The sequence below is a fragment of the Macrotis lagotis genome, chromosome 2, assembly GCF_037893015.1.
Source record: "Macrotis lagotis isolate mMagLag1 chromosome 2, bilby.v1.9.chrom.fasta, whole genome shotgun sequence".
Lineage (NCBI taxonomy): Eukaryota > Metazoa > Chordata > Mammalia > Peramelemorphia > Peramelidae > Macrotis > Macrotis lagotis.
Genome location: NC_133659.1, coordinates 35,140,060 through 35,157,909, shown reverse-complemented (window position 1 = coordinate 35,157,909; position 17,850 = coordinate 35,140,060). Strand labels below are relative to the sequence as shown.

Here is a 17,850-nt window from a genome sequence, read left to right as displayed (position 1 = left end):
GGGGAAATTGTAGAAGTCGACAGAAATAGAATCTCTAAAGGATGAGAGAAAAAAAAGAAAAGAGAGAACAAGTGTTTCAAGAGACCAGAGGGAGGAAGCGCAGCACCCGTCCTGCGGGGGGCGGCAGGGAGCGCGCCCACGTGCCCCGCCGGAGCGGCCCCGCCGCGACGCCGGCTCCCTCGGGCCGCCGGGGGGCGCTGGGGGACTCGGCCGGCGCTGCCCCGCGCGGCCGCTCTTCCTCACGTAGCGCCGCCTCCGTGGCCCGGCTGTACATACTGCGCCTGCGCGGGGGCCGCGGCCCTTTTCCCCCAGCGCTGCGAGGCCTGCCGGTCTGTGCCGAGGGCGCGGGTCTCGTTCGGCAGGATGGTGAGTACGCGGCGCCCGGGCCCCGCGGCGGCTCGGGGGGCCCCGCGCCGGCTCGGGGGGGCCCCGGCAGCTCGGGGGGCCCCCGCGGAGCGCGGCCGAGCCCGCGGGGCGGCGGATGGATCCCGATGGCGGGGCGGCCGGCCGGGCCGCTCCCAGCGTGGCCTAATGGCGGCCGCCGGGGGGCTGCGCGCGGGGCCGGCGGGGGCCCCGGGCGGGGGGCGCGGCGGCGGCCGGGGGCCCCGGGCGGGGGGCGCCGTGCCACGTGCCGGGCCCCGCCGCGCTCACGCCTCGCCTTTGCCTTTAAGGGGTTCGTGAAGGTGGTGAAGAACAAGGCCTACTTCAAGAGGTACCAGGTGAAGTTCCGGAGACGGAGAGGTAGGGCCCCCCCCCCGGGTCCCCCCGGTTCCCCCCGGGTCCCCCCGGTTCCCCCCAGCCCCCGGGTCCCCCCGGCCCCCGGTCCCCCCCCCCGGCCCCCGGGTCCCCCCGGTTCCCCCCAGCCCCCGGGTCCCCCCGGCCCCCGGTCCCCCGCCCCCGGCCCCCGGGTCCCCCCGGTTCCCCCCAGCCCCCGGGTCCCCCCGGCCCCCGGTCCCCCGCCCCCGGCCCCCGGGTCCCCCCGGTTCCCCCCAGCCCCCGGGTCCCCCCGGCCCCCGGTCCCCCGCCCCCGGCCCCCGGGTCCCCCCGGTTCCCCCCAGCCCCCGGGTCCACCCGGCCCCCGGTCCCCCGCCCCCGGCCCCCGGGTCCCCCCGGTTCCCCCCAGCCCCCGGGTCCACCCGGCCCCCGGGTCCCCCCGGTTCCCCCCAGCCCCCGGGTCCCCCCGGTCCCCCCCCCCGGCCCCCGGGTCCCCCCGGTTCCCCCCCGGCCCCCCCGCCCCCGGCCCCGGCCCCCGCGCGCCCCTCACGCCGCCCCCTCCTTCGCAGAGGGAAAGACGGACTACTACGCGCGGAAGCGGCTGGTGATCCAGGACAAGAACAAGTACAACACCCCCAAGTACAGGATGATCGTGCGCGTCACCAACAGGGACATCATCTGCCAGGCGAGCCGGGCCGGGGGGACCGGGGGGCCCGGGGGGCCCGGGGGGACCGGGGGGAACGGGGGGCCGGGGGGACCCGGGGGGCTGGGCCGCCCCTTGTGCCTCCGCAGGGCGGGAGCCTCTGAATCTTGGGAGCTAAAGTTACTACGGGAGGAACGCTGTCCAGAAACTTAAGGAGCCCAGAAAGACCTGTTTTGCCTTAGAGCCCTGTGCCCCGTGCCCCTCTCCTTCCTCTCTTGCCAGGGTGGCCCAGCCACTTTATCAGGAGGAATTAATGCCCTGCTTGCCACTTGCAGTTTTTTCCCTCTCTTTATCCTCTGCAGCATTTGCTTTATTGTCTCCTGTCATTTTCCCTCATTTTAGAAATGGAGAGATTGGGGCCTAGAGAGACTGGCTGAATGAAGAGGAATAGCTAGGACTATCTTGTACAATTTGCCATGTGACTCCTAGGACTATGTATGATACAGAAACTTTGGAACATTGTACTATTTTATTTGGTTATTATTCCCTTTCATGAAAATACTTCTTCCCCCATAGATGTATTTTCTGGATGGTTTTCTTTTTTTTTTTCCCCCCCGCCAGACTTAGATTAGTCTGTAACAGATTCTTTAAGGATCAAAGGGGATAGAGCACCAGCCCTGGAGTCAGGAGAACCTGAGTTCAAATGCGGCCTCAGACACTTAAATTTCCTAGCTGTGTGACCTTGGACAAGCCATTTAACCCCATTGCCTAGCAAAACCAAAAATAAAGAATTAAGCGGTGGAAAGGAAGTAGCCAAATGTCACTGGAATTAGGTTCTGATTCTGATTATTGTCTCACTTCATTAGGAAAACTGAAGCCTGAAGAAGTAGTGATAGTTTCTTATTTGTAAAATGGGGATCACAGGATATGAAGGTTCTGAGGATAGAAGAGATACAGATTCAATATTGGTTTCAGGGTGGTAAATTTTGGGGCAGAATGAAATATCAAAATTTGTCACTCTATTGATTGATTTTTGTAAACATTTTATTACAAGAGGTTTTCTCAGGGAAGATGTAATCACGTTTATAGATGCCAGGTATTTATTGAAATATCTCATTTTATTCGTACTTAGTATAAAAAACCAAATACAGCAATGAACCATTTAAGAAAGGATGATGTAGGGTTACAAAATAGCTGCAATGATTACATCCACATACACTTTTGTTACAGGTACTTGAAAGTCTTATTTTCTCATTGACCTGATCAGTCATCTTGACTAGCTTACTTGCTTAAACTAGCTCTTGGAATCCTTTTTTTTTTTTTAAATTAACTCTACTAGATAATAGTCTTTATTATATTAGAAGATAATATGAACTTTGTAAACCAGTGACTTTGTTTTCAAGCATTTGGTATTTAAACTTGAAATAGGCAAAACTAGTAATATCCAATTCTTGTAATAGTGTCTGGCTCATCCATTTAGTTTTTCTATATTATAAAAGTCTACATTTATTATGTTATTTTTATAATATGTTTAATGTTAAAAATAGTTATCACAAAAGTTTTATCTAGATAGTGAATTGCAGGTCTGGATAAGTACTAAAATAGTGACATTCCATGGTTCTTATGAGGCTTTAATGTCTGACTTTTTTTTTTTTTAAAGATTGCTTATGCCCGTATAGAAGGGGATATGATTGTCTGTGCAGCCTATGCCCATGAGTTACCCAAGTATGGTGTGAAGGTTGGCCTGACAAACTATGCTGCCGCTTACTGTACAGGCCTGCTGCTGGCCCGCAGGGTATGTTCTCTATCATTTCACTTAAGTTTGAGGTGAATAGTTTTTCCTGGTCCCCCACTCCACCCCCAGTCAAGTGGTTTTTTCTGTGTGTGTTTCATAGCAAATTGCCTGAGAGTAAGTATGTTATAAAATACATGATGTTTAATCATGTATTGATTTGGTTTAGTTCTTTAAAAGCTTAGTACACTGAGGGCAAAGTAGGAGCAACTGAGGGCTTTGAGAAGTTACTGAACATGACAAATGGTGATGAAAACATAACAGGGTTGCGGCCTTTGGTTGAAGTCTGTATGTATAAGAATATAATGGAGCCCAAACTCAATTTGGCCAGTTGGTAGAGATTGTTTTGTCATCCGTCTCTAGATGGCAGCACTGTAATTCCAGAAAAACCGGAGGTGGATTATTAGTAGCATGATTACTTTTAGTAATTACTTTTGGTTGGGTATAATAATAGGGTTGACAGGTTTTCATTTTGAGTACATGTGTGTATTTTGCTCAGAAAATAGCATTCGAGAAGTGGTTTTGGTATGTAAGGAAATGTTTGAGGCTAGCAGGAAGAACTTGATGTCAGAAGAAATACTTTTAAAGAAAGTTTCTTGAGCATCTTTTCCCAGTTTGTATATTGAAATGTGTCTTTAGGGTTTTTGTTGTTGTTGTTAATAGCTTCTAAACAGATTTGGCATGGACAAGATCTATGAAGGCCAGGTGGAAGTGACTGGAGATGAGTACAATGTGGAAAGCATTGATGGTCAGCCTGGTGCTTTTACATGCTACCTGGATGCAGGTCTTGCCAGAACTACCACTGGAAACAAAGTCTTTGGGGCTCTTAAGGGAGCTGTGGATGGTGGTTTGTCTATTCCTCACAGGTAAATAAGATGGGTGTGATGGATAGTGTTTTGCTTGGGTGGTTTGGGAGGTAGGGGTACTTTCAGCTACCTAGTATTCATCTTCCACCCCCAGGAATGGAAATAACTAGAGTATGGGGGGAATAGGAAGATTTTCTGATTCATTTTGATTGGGAAATCAAGAATTTGTTAGAACAGAAAATTTGGGGAATTTCTGTTAGTGATTTATATGTGGTGACAGGCATAGCTTAAAATTACTGATAGAACAATAATTTTGAAAAATTTTTTGATAAGATTTTATGGAGGGTTATAAGATGAATTTGCATTATGATTACTTTTGCTATTTTCCCTTTTTTTAGATCTTAATTGTTTTGGGTCTGTTTAGTTTTTGCATTGGAATTTTGTCACGTCTCCATCTTGGACACTAAAGCTTACCTGCTGTATGATGATATCCCACTGACTGAGTTGCTTATGATTGCAATTGTTTCAAGACGGGACTGATGGCAGACAGATGCTGTGTAGTATTTGTATTCAAATCAAATTCCACAGAAATGCTGCTAACTTTTAAAATTTTTTGTCTTAGTACCAAACGCTTCCCAGGGTATGATTCAGAAAGTAAGGAATTCAATGCTGAAGTACATCGAAAACACATCATGGGCCAAAATGTTGCAGATTATATGCGCTATCTTATGGAAGAAGATGAAGATGCTTATAAAAAACAATTCTCACAGTACATAAAGAACAACATAACTCCCGACATGGTAAGAAGTTTGCCTTAACAATTTTTTTGAAGGCATTTGTTTAAGGAAGTCAGCAGCTGTAAGAACTGTTGAGCAACTGTAACCTTATAAAGAGTATCTATCAAATACGTGGTCTCTTCCCTTTAACCCAGTGCCCAAATACCTTGGTAGAGTAAAAACTTTATTGTGATGTGGTTTGCCTCTGACACCCACAGATGGTATGTGCAGTGCAGGAATCATCTCACCCTTTGTTTCTAGTCCTCTTCATGTATGAGAACGATGCCAAGATGCTTGTTGGAAGGGCTTTATTAGGGATCTGCTTTACTATTTAGCTAAATTCCCTGGACTGGGGAACATGGCTTCTTGCCTCCAGACATCCAGCCTCCAGAATTGTTGAGTCATGACTTTCCTAGGCAGTGTTGAAAGCTGATTGTATAAAGTGTTAGGTAAGGAAGGATGGGTTTTTGAGTAGTACCAGCTAGGGTGTTTTTTTTGGTTGTTTTTTTTAATTTGCCCCTTAGCAAACTGAGCAAAAGCTTAGTTGGGGTTTAGTTGTGTGTGTGATCCTGCTCATTCTCAGGATAGAAAAGCAGAAAAAAAAATCCTTCATCTGATAGCTCATTGTTGTGTCTCACATCCTGGTACCTCTCCAGCTTGGTGGTTTATGATTTGGTAGGCAGTAGAAATAATTGCCTATTCTTTTCACAGATCTGTAAAAATAGCTAACAGCTAAACCTTAGTCTCTCAGTCTTGGGTGACTTTGAGTTATACAGTAGAGATCGTCTGTTTTTCAATTTCTAACCACTTTATTCCAGTTAGTTGCAGAGACAGCCTATACAGAAGTATTGTTAAATTGACTGTTCTCTGAAGTTTCCTGGGTCTGAGTTGGGTCTCATTAGACCCTTATTGAGTCTAATTTGTAAATGAATTGTGAATGTGATGGTCACCTGGACATTTCAAAAGTTTCAGAAGGGTTTTCTGCTGGGTGACTGATAAATTTGACAATTTGGACATCATGTTGTAGAAGCCAAATTTGGTGATTGATGCAGATAAGCTTAGGCAATACTTTACAAAAGAAAGCACTTGGCCTTTTTAGTACAAACTACAGGACCCTGAAGTTTTATTCAGGAAAATTTTAGGTTGTTTTTTTTTTTTTTTTTTGCAAGGCAAATGGGGTTAAGTGGCTTGCCCAAGGCCACACAGCTAGGTAATTATTAAGTGTCTGAGACCGGATTTGAACCCAGGTACTCCTGACTTCAGGGCCAGTGCTTTATCCACTGTGCCACCTAGCCACCCCTGTGCCACCCCCCTGCGCCACCTAGCCAACCCCCCAAATTTTAATAAATTGTAGAGTATTGGAATAAAAACCTGGATTACTGATTGTATGGCCATGGGGAAGAGGGGTTGGTGTGACTCTACTTATCTGTTTCCTCAGTTGTAAAATGTGGGGTGATAAAATTTCACTTTCTAGCTCACCAGTTTGATGTCAGTATAAGCTGTTTGCTTATCGGCTACAAGCCAGGAATATTAAAATACTTGAAGTTTAACTGAACCTCTTAATGAAAAGTTCCAGTGCACCTCCCTTTCAACCTTAGGAGGTTCCCAAAAAACATCTGGGGATAGTATGACGAGAATGAATGTAGTCAGAATTGTGATGCTGTTTAGTACTATTAGTGCTCAAATCTGAGCAGTGTTAAAAGTAACCCTGGCATTAAAAGCTGTTCATGTGGTAGAAGATATATCTATTGAGTTAGGATAGAGACTTGAAGTGTAGCAGCCGACCATCAGGAATCTAGTTTATTGGTTATCCTGCCAGGGTTCCTCTCTGCAAGAAGCCTTCAGGGACTCCTGAGCTGCCATTACTACCCTTACCCCTAAGATTACCTTGTATCTGGTTTGTAATTTGTATCTCTCTGCACAGATAGGTTAATGTCTTAGGGATATTTGTCTTTATATCCTTGGGCATAGCCTGGTTCCTAGCTTATGGGGGATGTTTTAATAAACCCTTGCTTGATTGCTCTTTATATTGAAAGTATAGCTGAAATTGAAATTAGTCTGGAAATATTTTGACATGTGAATTCTATATATTGGGAAGAAGGTCCCTTGAGTTTTTAATTGCTTTTGAAAAATCTTGCAGAAATTACATTCAGTTAGACAATCCCTAAAAGTCTTTTTGAAAGAAGAAATTGAAAAAGCTTATTTTTAGGGGGGGCGGCTAGGTGGTGCAGTGGATAAAGTACTGGCCCTGGAGTCAGGAGTACCTGGGTTCAAATCCGCTCTCAGACACTTAATAATTACCTAGCTGAGTGGCCTTGGGCAAGCCACTTAACCCCGTTTGCCTTACAAAAACCTAAAAAAAAAAGCTTATTTTTTCTGAGACTCTAAAAACATTCCCTTCTCAGGAGGAGCATTCATACATATATAAAAATGGAGTTCAAAAAAATTGAAAGAAAAAACTGAACGTGTTGAAAACGAATTCAATTACAGGTTGCATTCTTGTTATGAGTCTAAGGATTTAAGCAGATAATAGTGACAACAGATGTGATTTCTATCTCAAATTAGTTTCCCTTTAAATATCAAGGAAGACTGAATTGGGGTTTTAGCAAGCTGCAGTGGTAATACACTTAGCCTTTAGTGATACAGAGGTTTGCCTGGGGCATTTGAAGGGGAACCAAATACTGTTTGGCTCTCTTTATTTCAGATGGAGGAGATGTATAAGAAAGCTCATGCTGGTATCCGGGAGAATCCAGTGTATGAAAAGAAACCCAAGAGGGAAGTTAAAAAGAAAAGGTAAGTAGCTTTCTTGCTGGTTCAGCCTTCTTCTTTTGTACAAGTAAAATGATTTGAAAATGACTGCATTTTGCTAAAACAAAAAAAAAACCCTCGATTTTGCTACTGTTGTGAAAGGAAAGCTATTGCTGTGAATTTGCAAACTCGATCACTGGCTCTGCATGATGTTGCAGGAGCAAGGGGAACCAGGTTTGCTAAAGTAATTATGGTGATAGAAAGTTATTTGCCTTGGAATTGAAATTTTTGAGGCTCTTCATTCTATCCTAAGACAAGATAACTGGGTGTTTTATCTTAAATTCCTTTGTAATTGAGCACTTCAGTTTATTTGATGTTTGTCAATTTATTTTGTTCAATAGTTAAAGAACTTATCATATGGAAGACACATGTAATCTATAAGAGAGGGGAGAGAATAGATAAATCTGGGAGTTTCAGGGATAATTTGGTAGAATAGATGACAACTGAGCTAAATCTTGAGGGGGAGAGGAGGGGACTTTAGTAGTTGATGGGGGGTGGCATAGGGAGTCATCCCCCACACAGCACAGCTGCAGCATGCACCCCTACAAAGAATGGGAAAGGGTGGACTGTATGTAAAGGGGAGGAATATGGACTGAAAGACACAGCAGTTAAGTTGGAACCAAAAGGACTAGTAGCAGCAGCAGGGGGAAGGGTTTGAAATGGGAGTGTGAGGACTGGGAAAGTGAAGATTTGAAACTGATTGGTTATGGTAGTGAGGGAGAAAGGAGAGTTTAAGCTGATAGATTCCCAAGAGATATTGGTAATATTTGGTTGGAGATGCCACATGTGCTGGGGAGATAATTCAGGGCTACAAATGGGGATTTGGTGTGACTTCTTTGAAGCCCAGGGGTTAGGATGTGTAGGAAGAGAACTACAATCAGAAGATTTGTTTGGAACCCAGCAAAGGGCACATAATGGCAGGGACCCCAAGGGATAAAGAAGCATTAGTGACTACCGTCACAAGAGGTTAAGATTGTGGATAGTGAGCACAGCAAGGCAGTGAGCCTGGTAGACCTTTGAGATCAGGGGAAAGTTGAAGGAAGGAGACATTGGAGGTTAGACATGAAAGTGAGAAATGCTTGTCCAAGAAAGCCCAACAGCCTGAGACTGGCAGAGGAGGCAAGAGGAAAAGATCCTTAGTGATTCAGAAAGGAGTAAAAGAATGTCAAGTGAGGGGCCCACATGTGCTCAGGAAACAAAATTGGTGATGGCCCATGAGTCAGTTCTGTAGTAAAGAAATGCAAGTGGAGTTGTAGTGATGGCCACTGACTGGGGAAACTGCCATTTTAAGCCTGGCCGTTAGAGCAGACTATTTCGTGGAACAAACTGCAGTTTCCCCCTTTATTTTAGTAACTTAGGAGGTAAAAAGACTTTGGTTTACATTTGTGAGTTCTGTTCTCTGATCCTCTGCCCTTCTTGCTTGGTAGATGGAACCGCCCCAAAATGTCCCTTGCCCAGAAGAAAGACAGAGTTGCTCAGAAGAAGGCAAGTTTCCTCAGAGCCCAGGAACGTGCGGCTGATAGTTAAAACATCAAAATCTGTAATTTTCTATGAAGATTTTCAGATTAAGCCAATAAACTTATTGAACAACAACCCGTGTCTATTTTTTAATGGAACTTTATCAAGTTCTAGGCAGAAGGATGGAGCCAGTGGTTCTTTTTTTCTAAGATGATGGTGGTTTTATGCTTATTTTCTGAACATGATTGTTTTAGTTGAGCTTGGCAGCAGCAAGAGCCTGAGACCTGCTTCTCCATGATGCTTACTTTCAGCCAGTCCCTAATGCCACTTAAGCAGTCAACAACAAAGATAATGGAGCTGCAGGAAAATAATTTAGATTCCCTTTTGACTGACAGACAAATCAAGGAAATGCTACAACTAGGTTGTATTCTTCCAGCCATTTATTGAAACCTGTGCTTAGTGGAAAAGAAAAGGACCTTAAAACTGTACAACTATAAAAAAATTGAAAAAAATAGTGTGAGAACAACGACATGATCAAGTCCACTGCCCAATAACACCATGTACGTATAGACACAGCTGGAGGACACGAGCAATTCCAGTTGGAATCTTTGCAGCAGCAACCATTGGCTCTTCCTCCAAAAGTAGGCCATCATCCTACTTGATGGAGACATCAAAAAAGATTGTCATTGTGCGCAAGGTTTGAAAAAACATGCCAGAACAAAGTATATACAGGTCAAGTGCACTCAGAATCCACTTTACTGCTAACCCTTTGTTCTGAGTGTACATGGAAAGACTATTGGGTGAAGGCTTTCTCAGTGTGCATGCCCATCAACTGATGTGGGGTGCCAGTTGGAGACATTCTGGATCTTAGTGTTTTTCATTGCTAACTTAAAAGATCTTAATAAGGTTTCATTATTAATTCAAGTTTACCACACCTCAAACACAAGGATGGAATTTGAGTCCTGCTCCTAACTGGATCAGTACCTTTTAATAGTAAACAGGTCATTTGGCCATTTTTTTCCATTTAAGATCAAATGTAACTTCCTTCTGAATAGGGTACTCTGCTTCTAGTACCAACTGTGAATACTGAATGTCCAGGGCTCGTGAGGAAAACGGACCATAGTCTGTTTTCAAGAATGAGGGGAGTGAAATTTTAAAACAATAATTTATGCCCTTTTAAATAATCCATTTTTAATGCTTTATCATTTAACTATAGATGCAAAAAATAAAGACAGCAATTGTGGATTGGTCTGTTTTTTGAAAATTTCCAGTTACCCCAAAATTCTATTGTAGAACTATTTGAGGAAACAGCCATAATTTACTAGAGCATAAGATCTAAATGAGGTAAGAATGTAAGTAAATTGGAAGTAAGCTCCGCTACCTGTTTATGCCAAAGAGGAATTTCATTTATCTGTTGAGCAATTAAAATTTCCCATAATGTGCAAATTCTGCCATGCTTGAAAATACTAATAAACTATCAAAGTTAAATTAATTTTTTAAAACAGCAGCTTGGATTTGACCACAAGTTTCCAGCAGTGGCCTCTTGGCTAAAAAGAATCTCTTGCAAAAACCATTTTCATTAACATGAGTATTCACATGTAAATGAGGATTTTCACAGCATTAGGAGTGAAGAACAACTTGGTGTCTGAGAAAACAGACCAGAGGTTCTTGTATTCACATCTCTGGATGAAATCTGGGTCCTAACCTTTCTGGTACCTCCAAGGGGCTGGGGCTGAGAAACTGAAGCTGGGAGTGCGAGACCCTGCTGCCTGGGAAGAGCAGCACTCTGCCTCAGTTCCTGAGCCACAGAATGGGACTTGTCCTGCCCCGCACCCCTCACAGGACATCCCTCACAGGACTGTTAAAAGAATTAAGTGGAAATTTATGAAAAGTTCTTTGTAAACTGTACAAGGAGAAGACCCGCATCGCCTGCCAAACAGGAACTTGGAGAGCCTGGATTCTGACCCCAACCAAGCCTTGGGAAAGGGGCTGGAGGGCACTGGCACAGGAGGTTGGATTTTAGGGAAGGAGTTGGAAGGGATGGGGAGGTGGGGCCCTTTTTAATGGTCAGGATGACTTAAAGTGGCAAGTTTCCCCATGTCTGACAGGTAACTAGGAATCATTTGTATGAGAGATTTTCTTCCACAGTAATGTCTTTAGGTTATTTAATATCAAAGAATGTTCCATTTCCATCTGGTGTGCGGTGACTGTGAGGGCAACACAGGACTGGAGCTGCTTCTCCAGCTCTTCTCGGATCTCTGTGGGCGCCCCGCGCAGCAGGTAGTCTTTGAGCAAGCTGCAAGCCTTGGCCAGGTTGGGCTGTATCACTTCGGAAGTGCACTTCATCCTGCTCTGGTCGCAGCTAGTTCTACAATCTGCACCGTAGACGCAGTCCAGGTCAGATTCACAGTGACGATCTTTAATGAGCTCTTTAAGATTCATTTCTGGCACAATTTTTCTCATGTCCACCATTTTCAAATCATACTTATCATTATATCCCAAGTTTTTGGCACTCGTGTCACACATGAGAAAATTTCCATAGGGACCGTGAAAAACGTCTTCTACAAATTCTAGAAGTCCTATGGCTATTTTAGCCTTCCTAGGCCATGAGGGTGTGAACAACTGATCCATGGTTCTCCTGAAACCAGAGGGAATGAAAAGTTCAATCACCCAGGGAAGGCTTATTCCATAAAGAGAGGTGTAGTCCACTCTTTCCATCATGTAGAGGTCGCCACAAAAGCCCATAAGTTTGGGCGTGTGCTCTTTGTCCTGAAGTATGACCATGAGCAGGAACTCATTGAGCTGAAGAAGAGCCCAGGCGGATTTGGCTTCCGGCAAGGAGACCCGGCCGTCTTTGTTTCCATCAGCCACCGAGAGGATGAGATTGACCAGCTCCGAAAGGTTTCCTTGATCACCCAACTTTGCCTGGTAATGACATGAATAATTAACCACATCTAAGAGCAACCCTCACCACACACACACACACACAAACACACAAACATTCTCTCTCTCTCTCTCATATCAATTGAGTTTTAAAACTTTGGAGATACTTCCAGGGGAAGGAGTTTGAGCTGTTCCTTGCTGTGTAATGGCTCTACCTAGAAGTCTACACAAGTGAGACACCAAGTGTTCATCATTGTTTTTGCCCTCTCTTATATTTTTCCCAAATGTTGCTACATGTGACTTGTGACATAGGATAGAAAAAAAGTCATTCTTTAATTTTTTGCTTTTTGATTATTTTCTCCTGTATTTCAATTCTTCTAGCCTTTCATGGTTACTAAGCATATGCTCCCTGGTGTACAGCAGATGCTTACTAAATGCTTGTTCCAGCACAGCAGAAGTTAAATCCTTTCTTAACAAAGGTCAGTTCTACTGAACTGAGCACCCTCTCTATCTCCCACCGTTAGGGCCAATAGAACCAAGGTGATCTGCAGGATGGGTTAATGCCCATCCTTTGCATTCCACCTCTACCTCCAGGTTTAGTAGGAATATAAGGCATTCATTGAGAGAGACCAGAGGGGCAGCACTTAAAGCTTATCTCAAGATAGAGATGGATGTTTAAAATCAAACTTGCTCTGTCTTCATTCTCTTTTTAACACAAAAGTTCATTGTTCTGACAGCTTTTCACATTGCTAGTTGTCTTATTTCTCAAAATATAAAATAATGTCATCTCTGTTGGGAAACATTAAATTTTGGTGTTAGAGCCAAACTAAGCATATTTCAATACTGTGCTGAAACAGTTTTACCATTAATTTTGTTTCACTATAGTTCACCAGAAGATTGACCACCAGGAGGTGACTCGCAGCAAATCTTGAATACCATATCCTAAAGAGCAAGATCCTATATGAGAACTGAAAAGGACCTTAGTCCAACCTCAGTCCAACCTCACTTAGACATGAGGATGTGGAGGGTTAAGTGACTTGGCTAAGGTCACCCACCTATTAGCAAGGTGAGGAGGATCTGACTCCAGGCCCAGCACCCTACTGGCTCTGCCCCTCACCTTGCTGACACACTGATACATAGCCCTGCAAAATGAACTTACCCTGAGAACATTATAGTCTTAAAGAAGAAGAACCTCAAACACTAGATCTTTGACATTTATAATAATGCTTTATTAATATGTATTTTATGTAGTTTCAGGCAGCTAATTAGCAAAGCCTTGCAAATAAGGACAGAACATTTAATAAAGCTGACCTAAATTCTGTCTTCTCTATGCTCCCCTGCAACAAAATTATTGAAAGCAAAAAGAAAAAAAAAGCTGTAACTTGGTCTGGGAAAATAACTTATTTGCAAACTTGTCTTATGTAATATTGTGTACACTGGAGATAGTAGAGGCAGCTTTCACTCGATTACCCTAAATCAGTTCCATATCTTTTATTTTAAACATGTAACATTAGTTGTCAACATCTTGTTAAAATACTAGACTGAAGGAGCTCAATTCAAATGAACTTGGAAAAAGTCTCTCATAAAATTGCAGGGTTAGACTGAGCCATGGAGGCCAGGGCTGCAGATGTCATCTCAGGATTATTGGAAGCACATCCTTTGGGATTCTGGCTCTGAGGAGAGGTTAGGGTTCTTTCCAGTTCTAATTATAAAGATGCTCATTCAGTCTAGCACATGAAAGAATCTGAAAAAGTATCCTAGAAATTTAGGAAATAACAGCTACAAATTCTCTTAATAAAAATACAGCCAAAGAGAAGAGAGATTTTATGAATCTCATACTTACTTTAAAGAGACTATACACCATTTCTTTGAATTTCTGGACTGTCGTTCCCCGAGTTGGCTTCTCAAATAAAATTACTTCTTTTCTTGGTTCCAACTCGGTCCCGAAATCAAGGTGAGGGGCTTGTTCCATCTGACATTTCACAACACCCTGCAGATTTCCCCAGACTCCTAAATACATCTATGTGAAAAACAGGAAAGCTGGGAGATCTTTTGGGGCTCACTCAAACACTTTAATCTGGAAAATACTACTGCTTTTATTTTTTTGTCCTTTCTCTACCTCCAGAGAATTGTTTGGACCTGAGCTGCAAATTTTTCCTTTTGCATTGTAGATGATGACATTTTCCCTCAAAACACTTATAAAACAGTATTTTGACAGAGGGTAGGGATACTGCACAACAACCCTGAAGTGTCTTTATCTCTAGACCTGGGCTCTGTGGCTCTTGTCTGCAGACCAACCTATCGAGGCCCAAAATCTCTCATCACCCTCTTGGCACTAGGGCCACAGTGCAGCCCAGAAGACCTTTCCTGAGTTGTTGAAGGACCATGATCTTCATCAGTGGTATAATCACACAAATGAAATTACAGATTGTTGAAATGTTAAAAGTGGTTTCCAATTGCTTTGGCAACTTTTGCTCGAAATTAGGAAATCTAAAGATGAATCACAGTCATAAACAGCTCAGTTTAGTAGACAGATGGTAAGCTCCTTGAGGGTAGGCACTGGTCTTTGCCTTTCTTAATAAATGCTTACTGACTTGACTTGATATAATTCTGTCACACTAGTGTGAATTTTCAGGGTGGTTCTGAGACCTACATTGGCTATAGGGAAAAAGATGGGCTGAGAGTTTCACCTGAACCCCATGTTTATCTCCCCCATGCTCATACAGCATTTGATGTAGGGGAGATCAACTTGGCCTGGGCATCTAATATTTGGGTAGCATCGATTACTTTAAAAAAAATGGCAATTGGTGTCAAGTGCCCATATTTGCAAATATTAATATTTCTCATTTGAAACAAAGACCTACCAGTCATAGTACCCCCTGTAATATTTAAGGTAGTCTACAGCTCACCTTTCCTAATGTGAATGTTGAAAATAGCTGACCAGGATATTCACAGCATACCTATCTGGCTGATGTCACAGATATAATCATGAGGACAAGGAAAAAGATGGATGGTCATGTAAGTAGCAGAGCTTGAACTGATAGTTTCTCCTTTTTTTATTCTCCCATTTATTGGTGCCTGATGTGTTTTTTTTTTTACGTGAAGCTTGCCTAATTATTTTTTTTTCACTGTGATGAAGAATAAAAATATCTAAAATCCTGTACTGGACAATAAACCTGTTACCATGGGATGCTTACTGGAAAGAAAAAATTCACTGCTAACCCTGTGACCATCTTTGAATCCTCCAGCCTACAGGAAAGACCATTAATGAGGGAATTGCTAATCAGCCCTATTGGGACGCTTATGTCAGTTTCTTTGCCCTATCTAACCACTTTTAGGCATTGGAACATGGAGTCACAGAATCTGAAACTTCACTTAGCTCCAAGGTGATTGAGTGCAGCCCATGAAGAGAGTTACCATGGAAAAATAGCCTCCATTTATTATTAGTGGAGTCCTTAAGTAGAATCTAAGAGATCCACCATACATTTGTAGACACACAATTAAGTGCCCATTACTAAATTTCTGAATCCATTGTTTTTTTTTGCAAGGCAATGGGGTTAAGTGGCTTGCCCAAGGCTACACAGCTAGGTAATTATTAAGTGTCTGAGGTCGCATTTGAACTCAGGTCCTCCTGACTCCAGGAGCAATGCTCTATCCACTGCGCCACCTAGCTGCCCCCCCATTACTATTAAAAATAAGACAAAAGACCAAGAGAGTAATATTACTACCAAGGCAAGGGGAAATCAAACAAATAAGTCAATTTGATGGATGCTATTAATGAAAAGGAAGTGAAACATGAATTCAGAAGTACTCTAAAAATTTTAATATAAGCTATTTATATTATTTTGTGCTGTTGGGAATGACTTATTGGGATATGGAACATTAAGATTTTTCATTATTTAATAGCATGAGAAGCCATTCCTTTATACAGAAGCAAATTCAAGTGTTTTTGAGTAAGTTTAGAGTTCTATATCAAACACGTTTTGTGTGTTTGTATGTATTAGTTAAAAAAGATTTGGTTTGGGGGCAGCTAGGTGGCGTTAGTGGATAGAGCACCGGCCCTGGAGTCAGGAGTGCCTGGGTTCAAGTCCGGTCTCAGACACTTAATAATTACCTAGCTGTGTGGCCTTGGGCAAGCCACTTAACCCCGTTTGCCTTGCAAAAACCTAAAAAAAAAAAAAAAAAAGAAAGATTTGGTTTTGTTTGTTTCCCATTCTCTTAAATCGACATAAAAAAATGAAAATGTAGAATGCCATTTTAAACAGGGGAAGGCCAAGGCAGGTTCTTGAATCAGAAACTAAAACTTGATTTTGCTACAGATAGGACACTGAAAAATGTTTTTAAAAATAAACTCATCTTAGTATATTAACTAAAATGACATTTAAATGTTTGTAGGCTAAGATGTGTTTATTATTGCTCCCTTTATGACTGCAGTGGTTTGTGCAGTTGAAGCTGACTTTGTGACCCCATTTGGGGTTTTCTTGGCAAAGATTCTGGAGTGATTTGTCTTTTTCTTTTACAGCTCATTTTAAAGATAAGGAAACTGAGGCTAGCAGAGTTAAATGACTTGTCCAGTTAGTAAGTGTTAGAGGCCTGTTTTGAACTCTGGTCTTTTTGACTCTACCTCCGTCACTTTATCCACTGGGCCAGGTACCTAGTTGTCCTGATATAGTGGTAACCACCACAGATTCTTTTTTAATTTTTTTTTAAATTTCTACCTTTCTCAAGGCTGTTAAACTTTAAATTAACACAAAGCTATAGATATTCAAACATTGTACCATCTACATGAATAAAGTCACATTTCTCAACTTGGTGTTCAGGCCTCTCTGCCTATTGTGGCCAAAACAACTTTACCATAACTCTTTACACCTTACACTTCGGTCAAGATTAATTTCTCATTGTTCCCTAAACATGTCTAATACCCTGCTATTTTCTGGGTTAAGAATATTTTTAAAAATTATAGTTTTCAAAATATCCTTCAAGGTCCCAGTTCATTGTCACTTCTTTTATGAAGCCTTCCCTGAGCAAATGCACCTTCTTCTAATAATCTCCTGTCTTATACTATGGACTTATTTGTATACTTGTGTTTTCTTTCCCATTACTCCTCAACCCAAACTGATACAAGCTCCTTGAGGGCAATCATAGTCATTTTTCTATCCACAGTGCTTAGGACATGTCCTGTCTTTTAACAGATAGGCAATATTTTTGAAATTTTCTATTAATCTGAACTTTTTTTTAATGTTTTTGCAAGGCAAATGGGATTAAGTGGCTTGCCCAAGGCCACACAGCTAGGTAATTATTAAGTGTCTGAGACCGGATTTGAACCCAGGTACTCCTGACTCCAGGGCCTGTGCTTTATCCACTGTGCCACCTAGCTGCCCCTTAATCTGAACTTCTTTACCACTGGAAAAACAAGATCTACAAGGAGCCTTCCCCTCTATCCTATCTAGGAGTGCATTGGTTATTCTGGAAGTATCTAGATTGGTACAGATTAGATTCTATGTTTGACAGAAGACAGCTTACCCTAAATAATTTGTATGTAGTTTAAAATTTTGGTCTTAATTTCAATGACTAGCTCTAGTTTTAGCTTAATCTTGTCAGGATTACTATAATGTGGCTTGGACAATACCAAAAACATCACTCCTATTCCATTGCTTGTAAAATAGTATATATGATATGGTATAATATTAATAGCTAAAATTTGGCATAGTAATAATAATAATGATTTTATGTAGCGCTTTAAAGATGTAAAATGCCTTACAAATCTTATCACATTTGATCTTGACTACAACCCTGGAGGTAGATACTATTATTTTCTTCATTTTACAAATGAGGAAACTAGAGATAGACTAAACAATTTGCCCAGGGTCATATAGCTACTAAGTGAGAGGCTGAATTGGAATCAGGTCTCTCTGATTTAAATTCCTGTAATGTCTCTTAGCAAAATTAAAAAGCAAAAATAAAAACACT

At 42.5% G+C, this 17,850-nt stretch overlaps 2 protein-coding genes and 1 non-coding gene across 3 annotated transcripts in view; 2 read left to right on the top strand and 1 right to left on the bottom strand.

Moving 5' to 3' along the window:
• Positions 1-280: 280 nt before the first annotated feature.
• Positions 281-9,132, top strand: RPL5 (ribosomal protein L5). Its single transcript, XM_074221666.1, has 8 exons — positions 281-366; positions 672-741; positions 1,284-1,399; positions 3,018-3,152; positions 3,813-4,015; positions 4,578-4,755; positions 7,436-7,524; positions 8,967-9,132. The coding sequence occupies exons 1-8, from the start codon at positions 364-366 to the stop codon at positions 9,064-9,066; spliced, it is 894 nt and encodes a 297-aa protein (XP_074077767.1). The 5' UTR covers positions 281-363; the 3' UTR covers positions 9,067-9,132.
• LOC141515733 (small nucleolar RNA SNORA66) lies at positions 7,661-7,798 on the top strand. Its single transcript, XR_012476481.1, has one exon. It is a non-coding gene; the product is annotated as a small nucleolar RNA SNORA66 (small nucleolar RNA).
• Positions 7,956-17,850, bottom strand: part of DIPK1A (divergent protein kinase domain 1A) — a 112,159-nt gene continuing 102,264 nt past the window's right edge. The window contains exons 4-5 of the mRNA XM_074221665.1: positions 13,724-13,900; positions 7,956-11,922 (exon numbers count right to left, since the gene is read on the bottom strand). Coding sequence (XP_074077766.1) covers positions 11,110-11,922; positions 13,724-13,900 — 990 coding nt within the window. The 3' untranslated portion in view covers positions 7,956-11,109. The remainder of the gene's footprint in view (positions 11,923-13,723; positions 13,901-17,850) is intronic.

Bases quoted from the DNA above. Each gene is read 5' to 3' on its own strand.
- RPL5 (XM_074221666.1), top strand. The intron at 742-1,283 runs GTAGGGCCCCCC...CCTCCTTCGCAG, and splicing joins GAAGTTCCGGAGACGGAGAG to AGGGAAAGACGGACTACTAC. The intron at 3,153-3,812 runs GTATGTTCTCTA...TGTTGTTAATAG, and splicing joins GCCTGCTGCTGGCCCGCAGG to CTTCTAAACAGATTTGGCAT.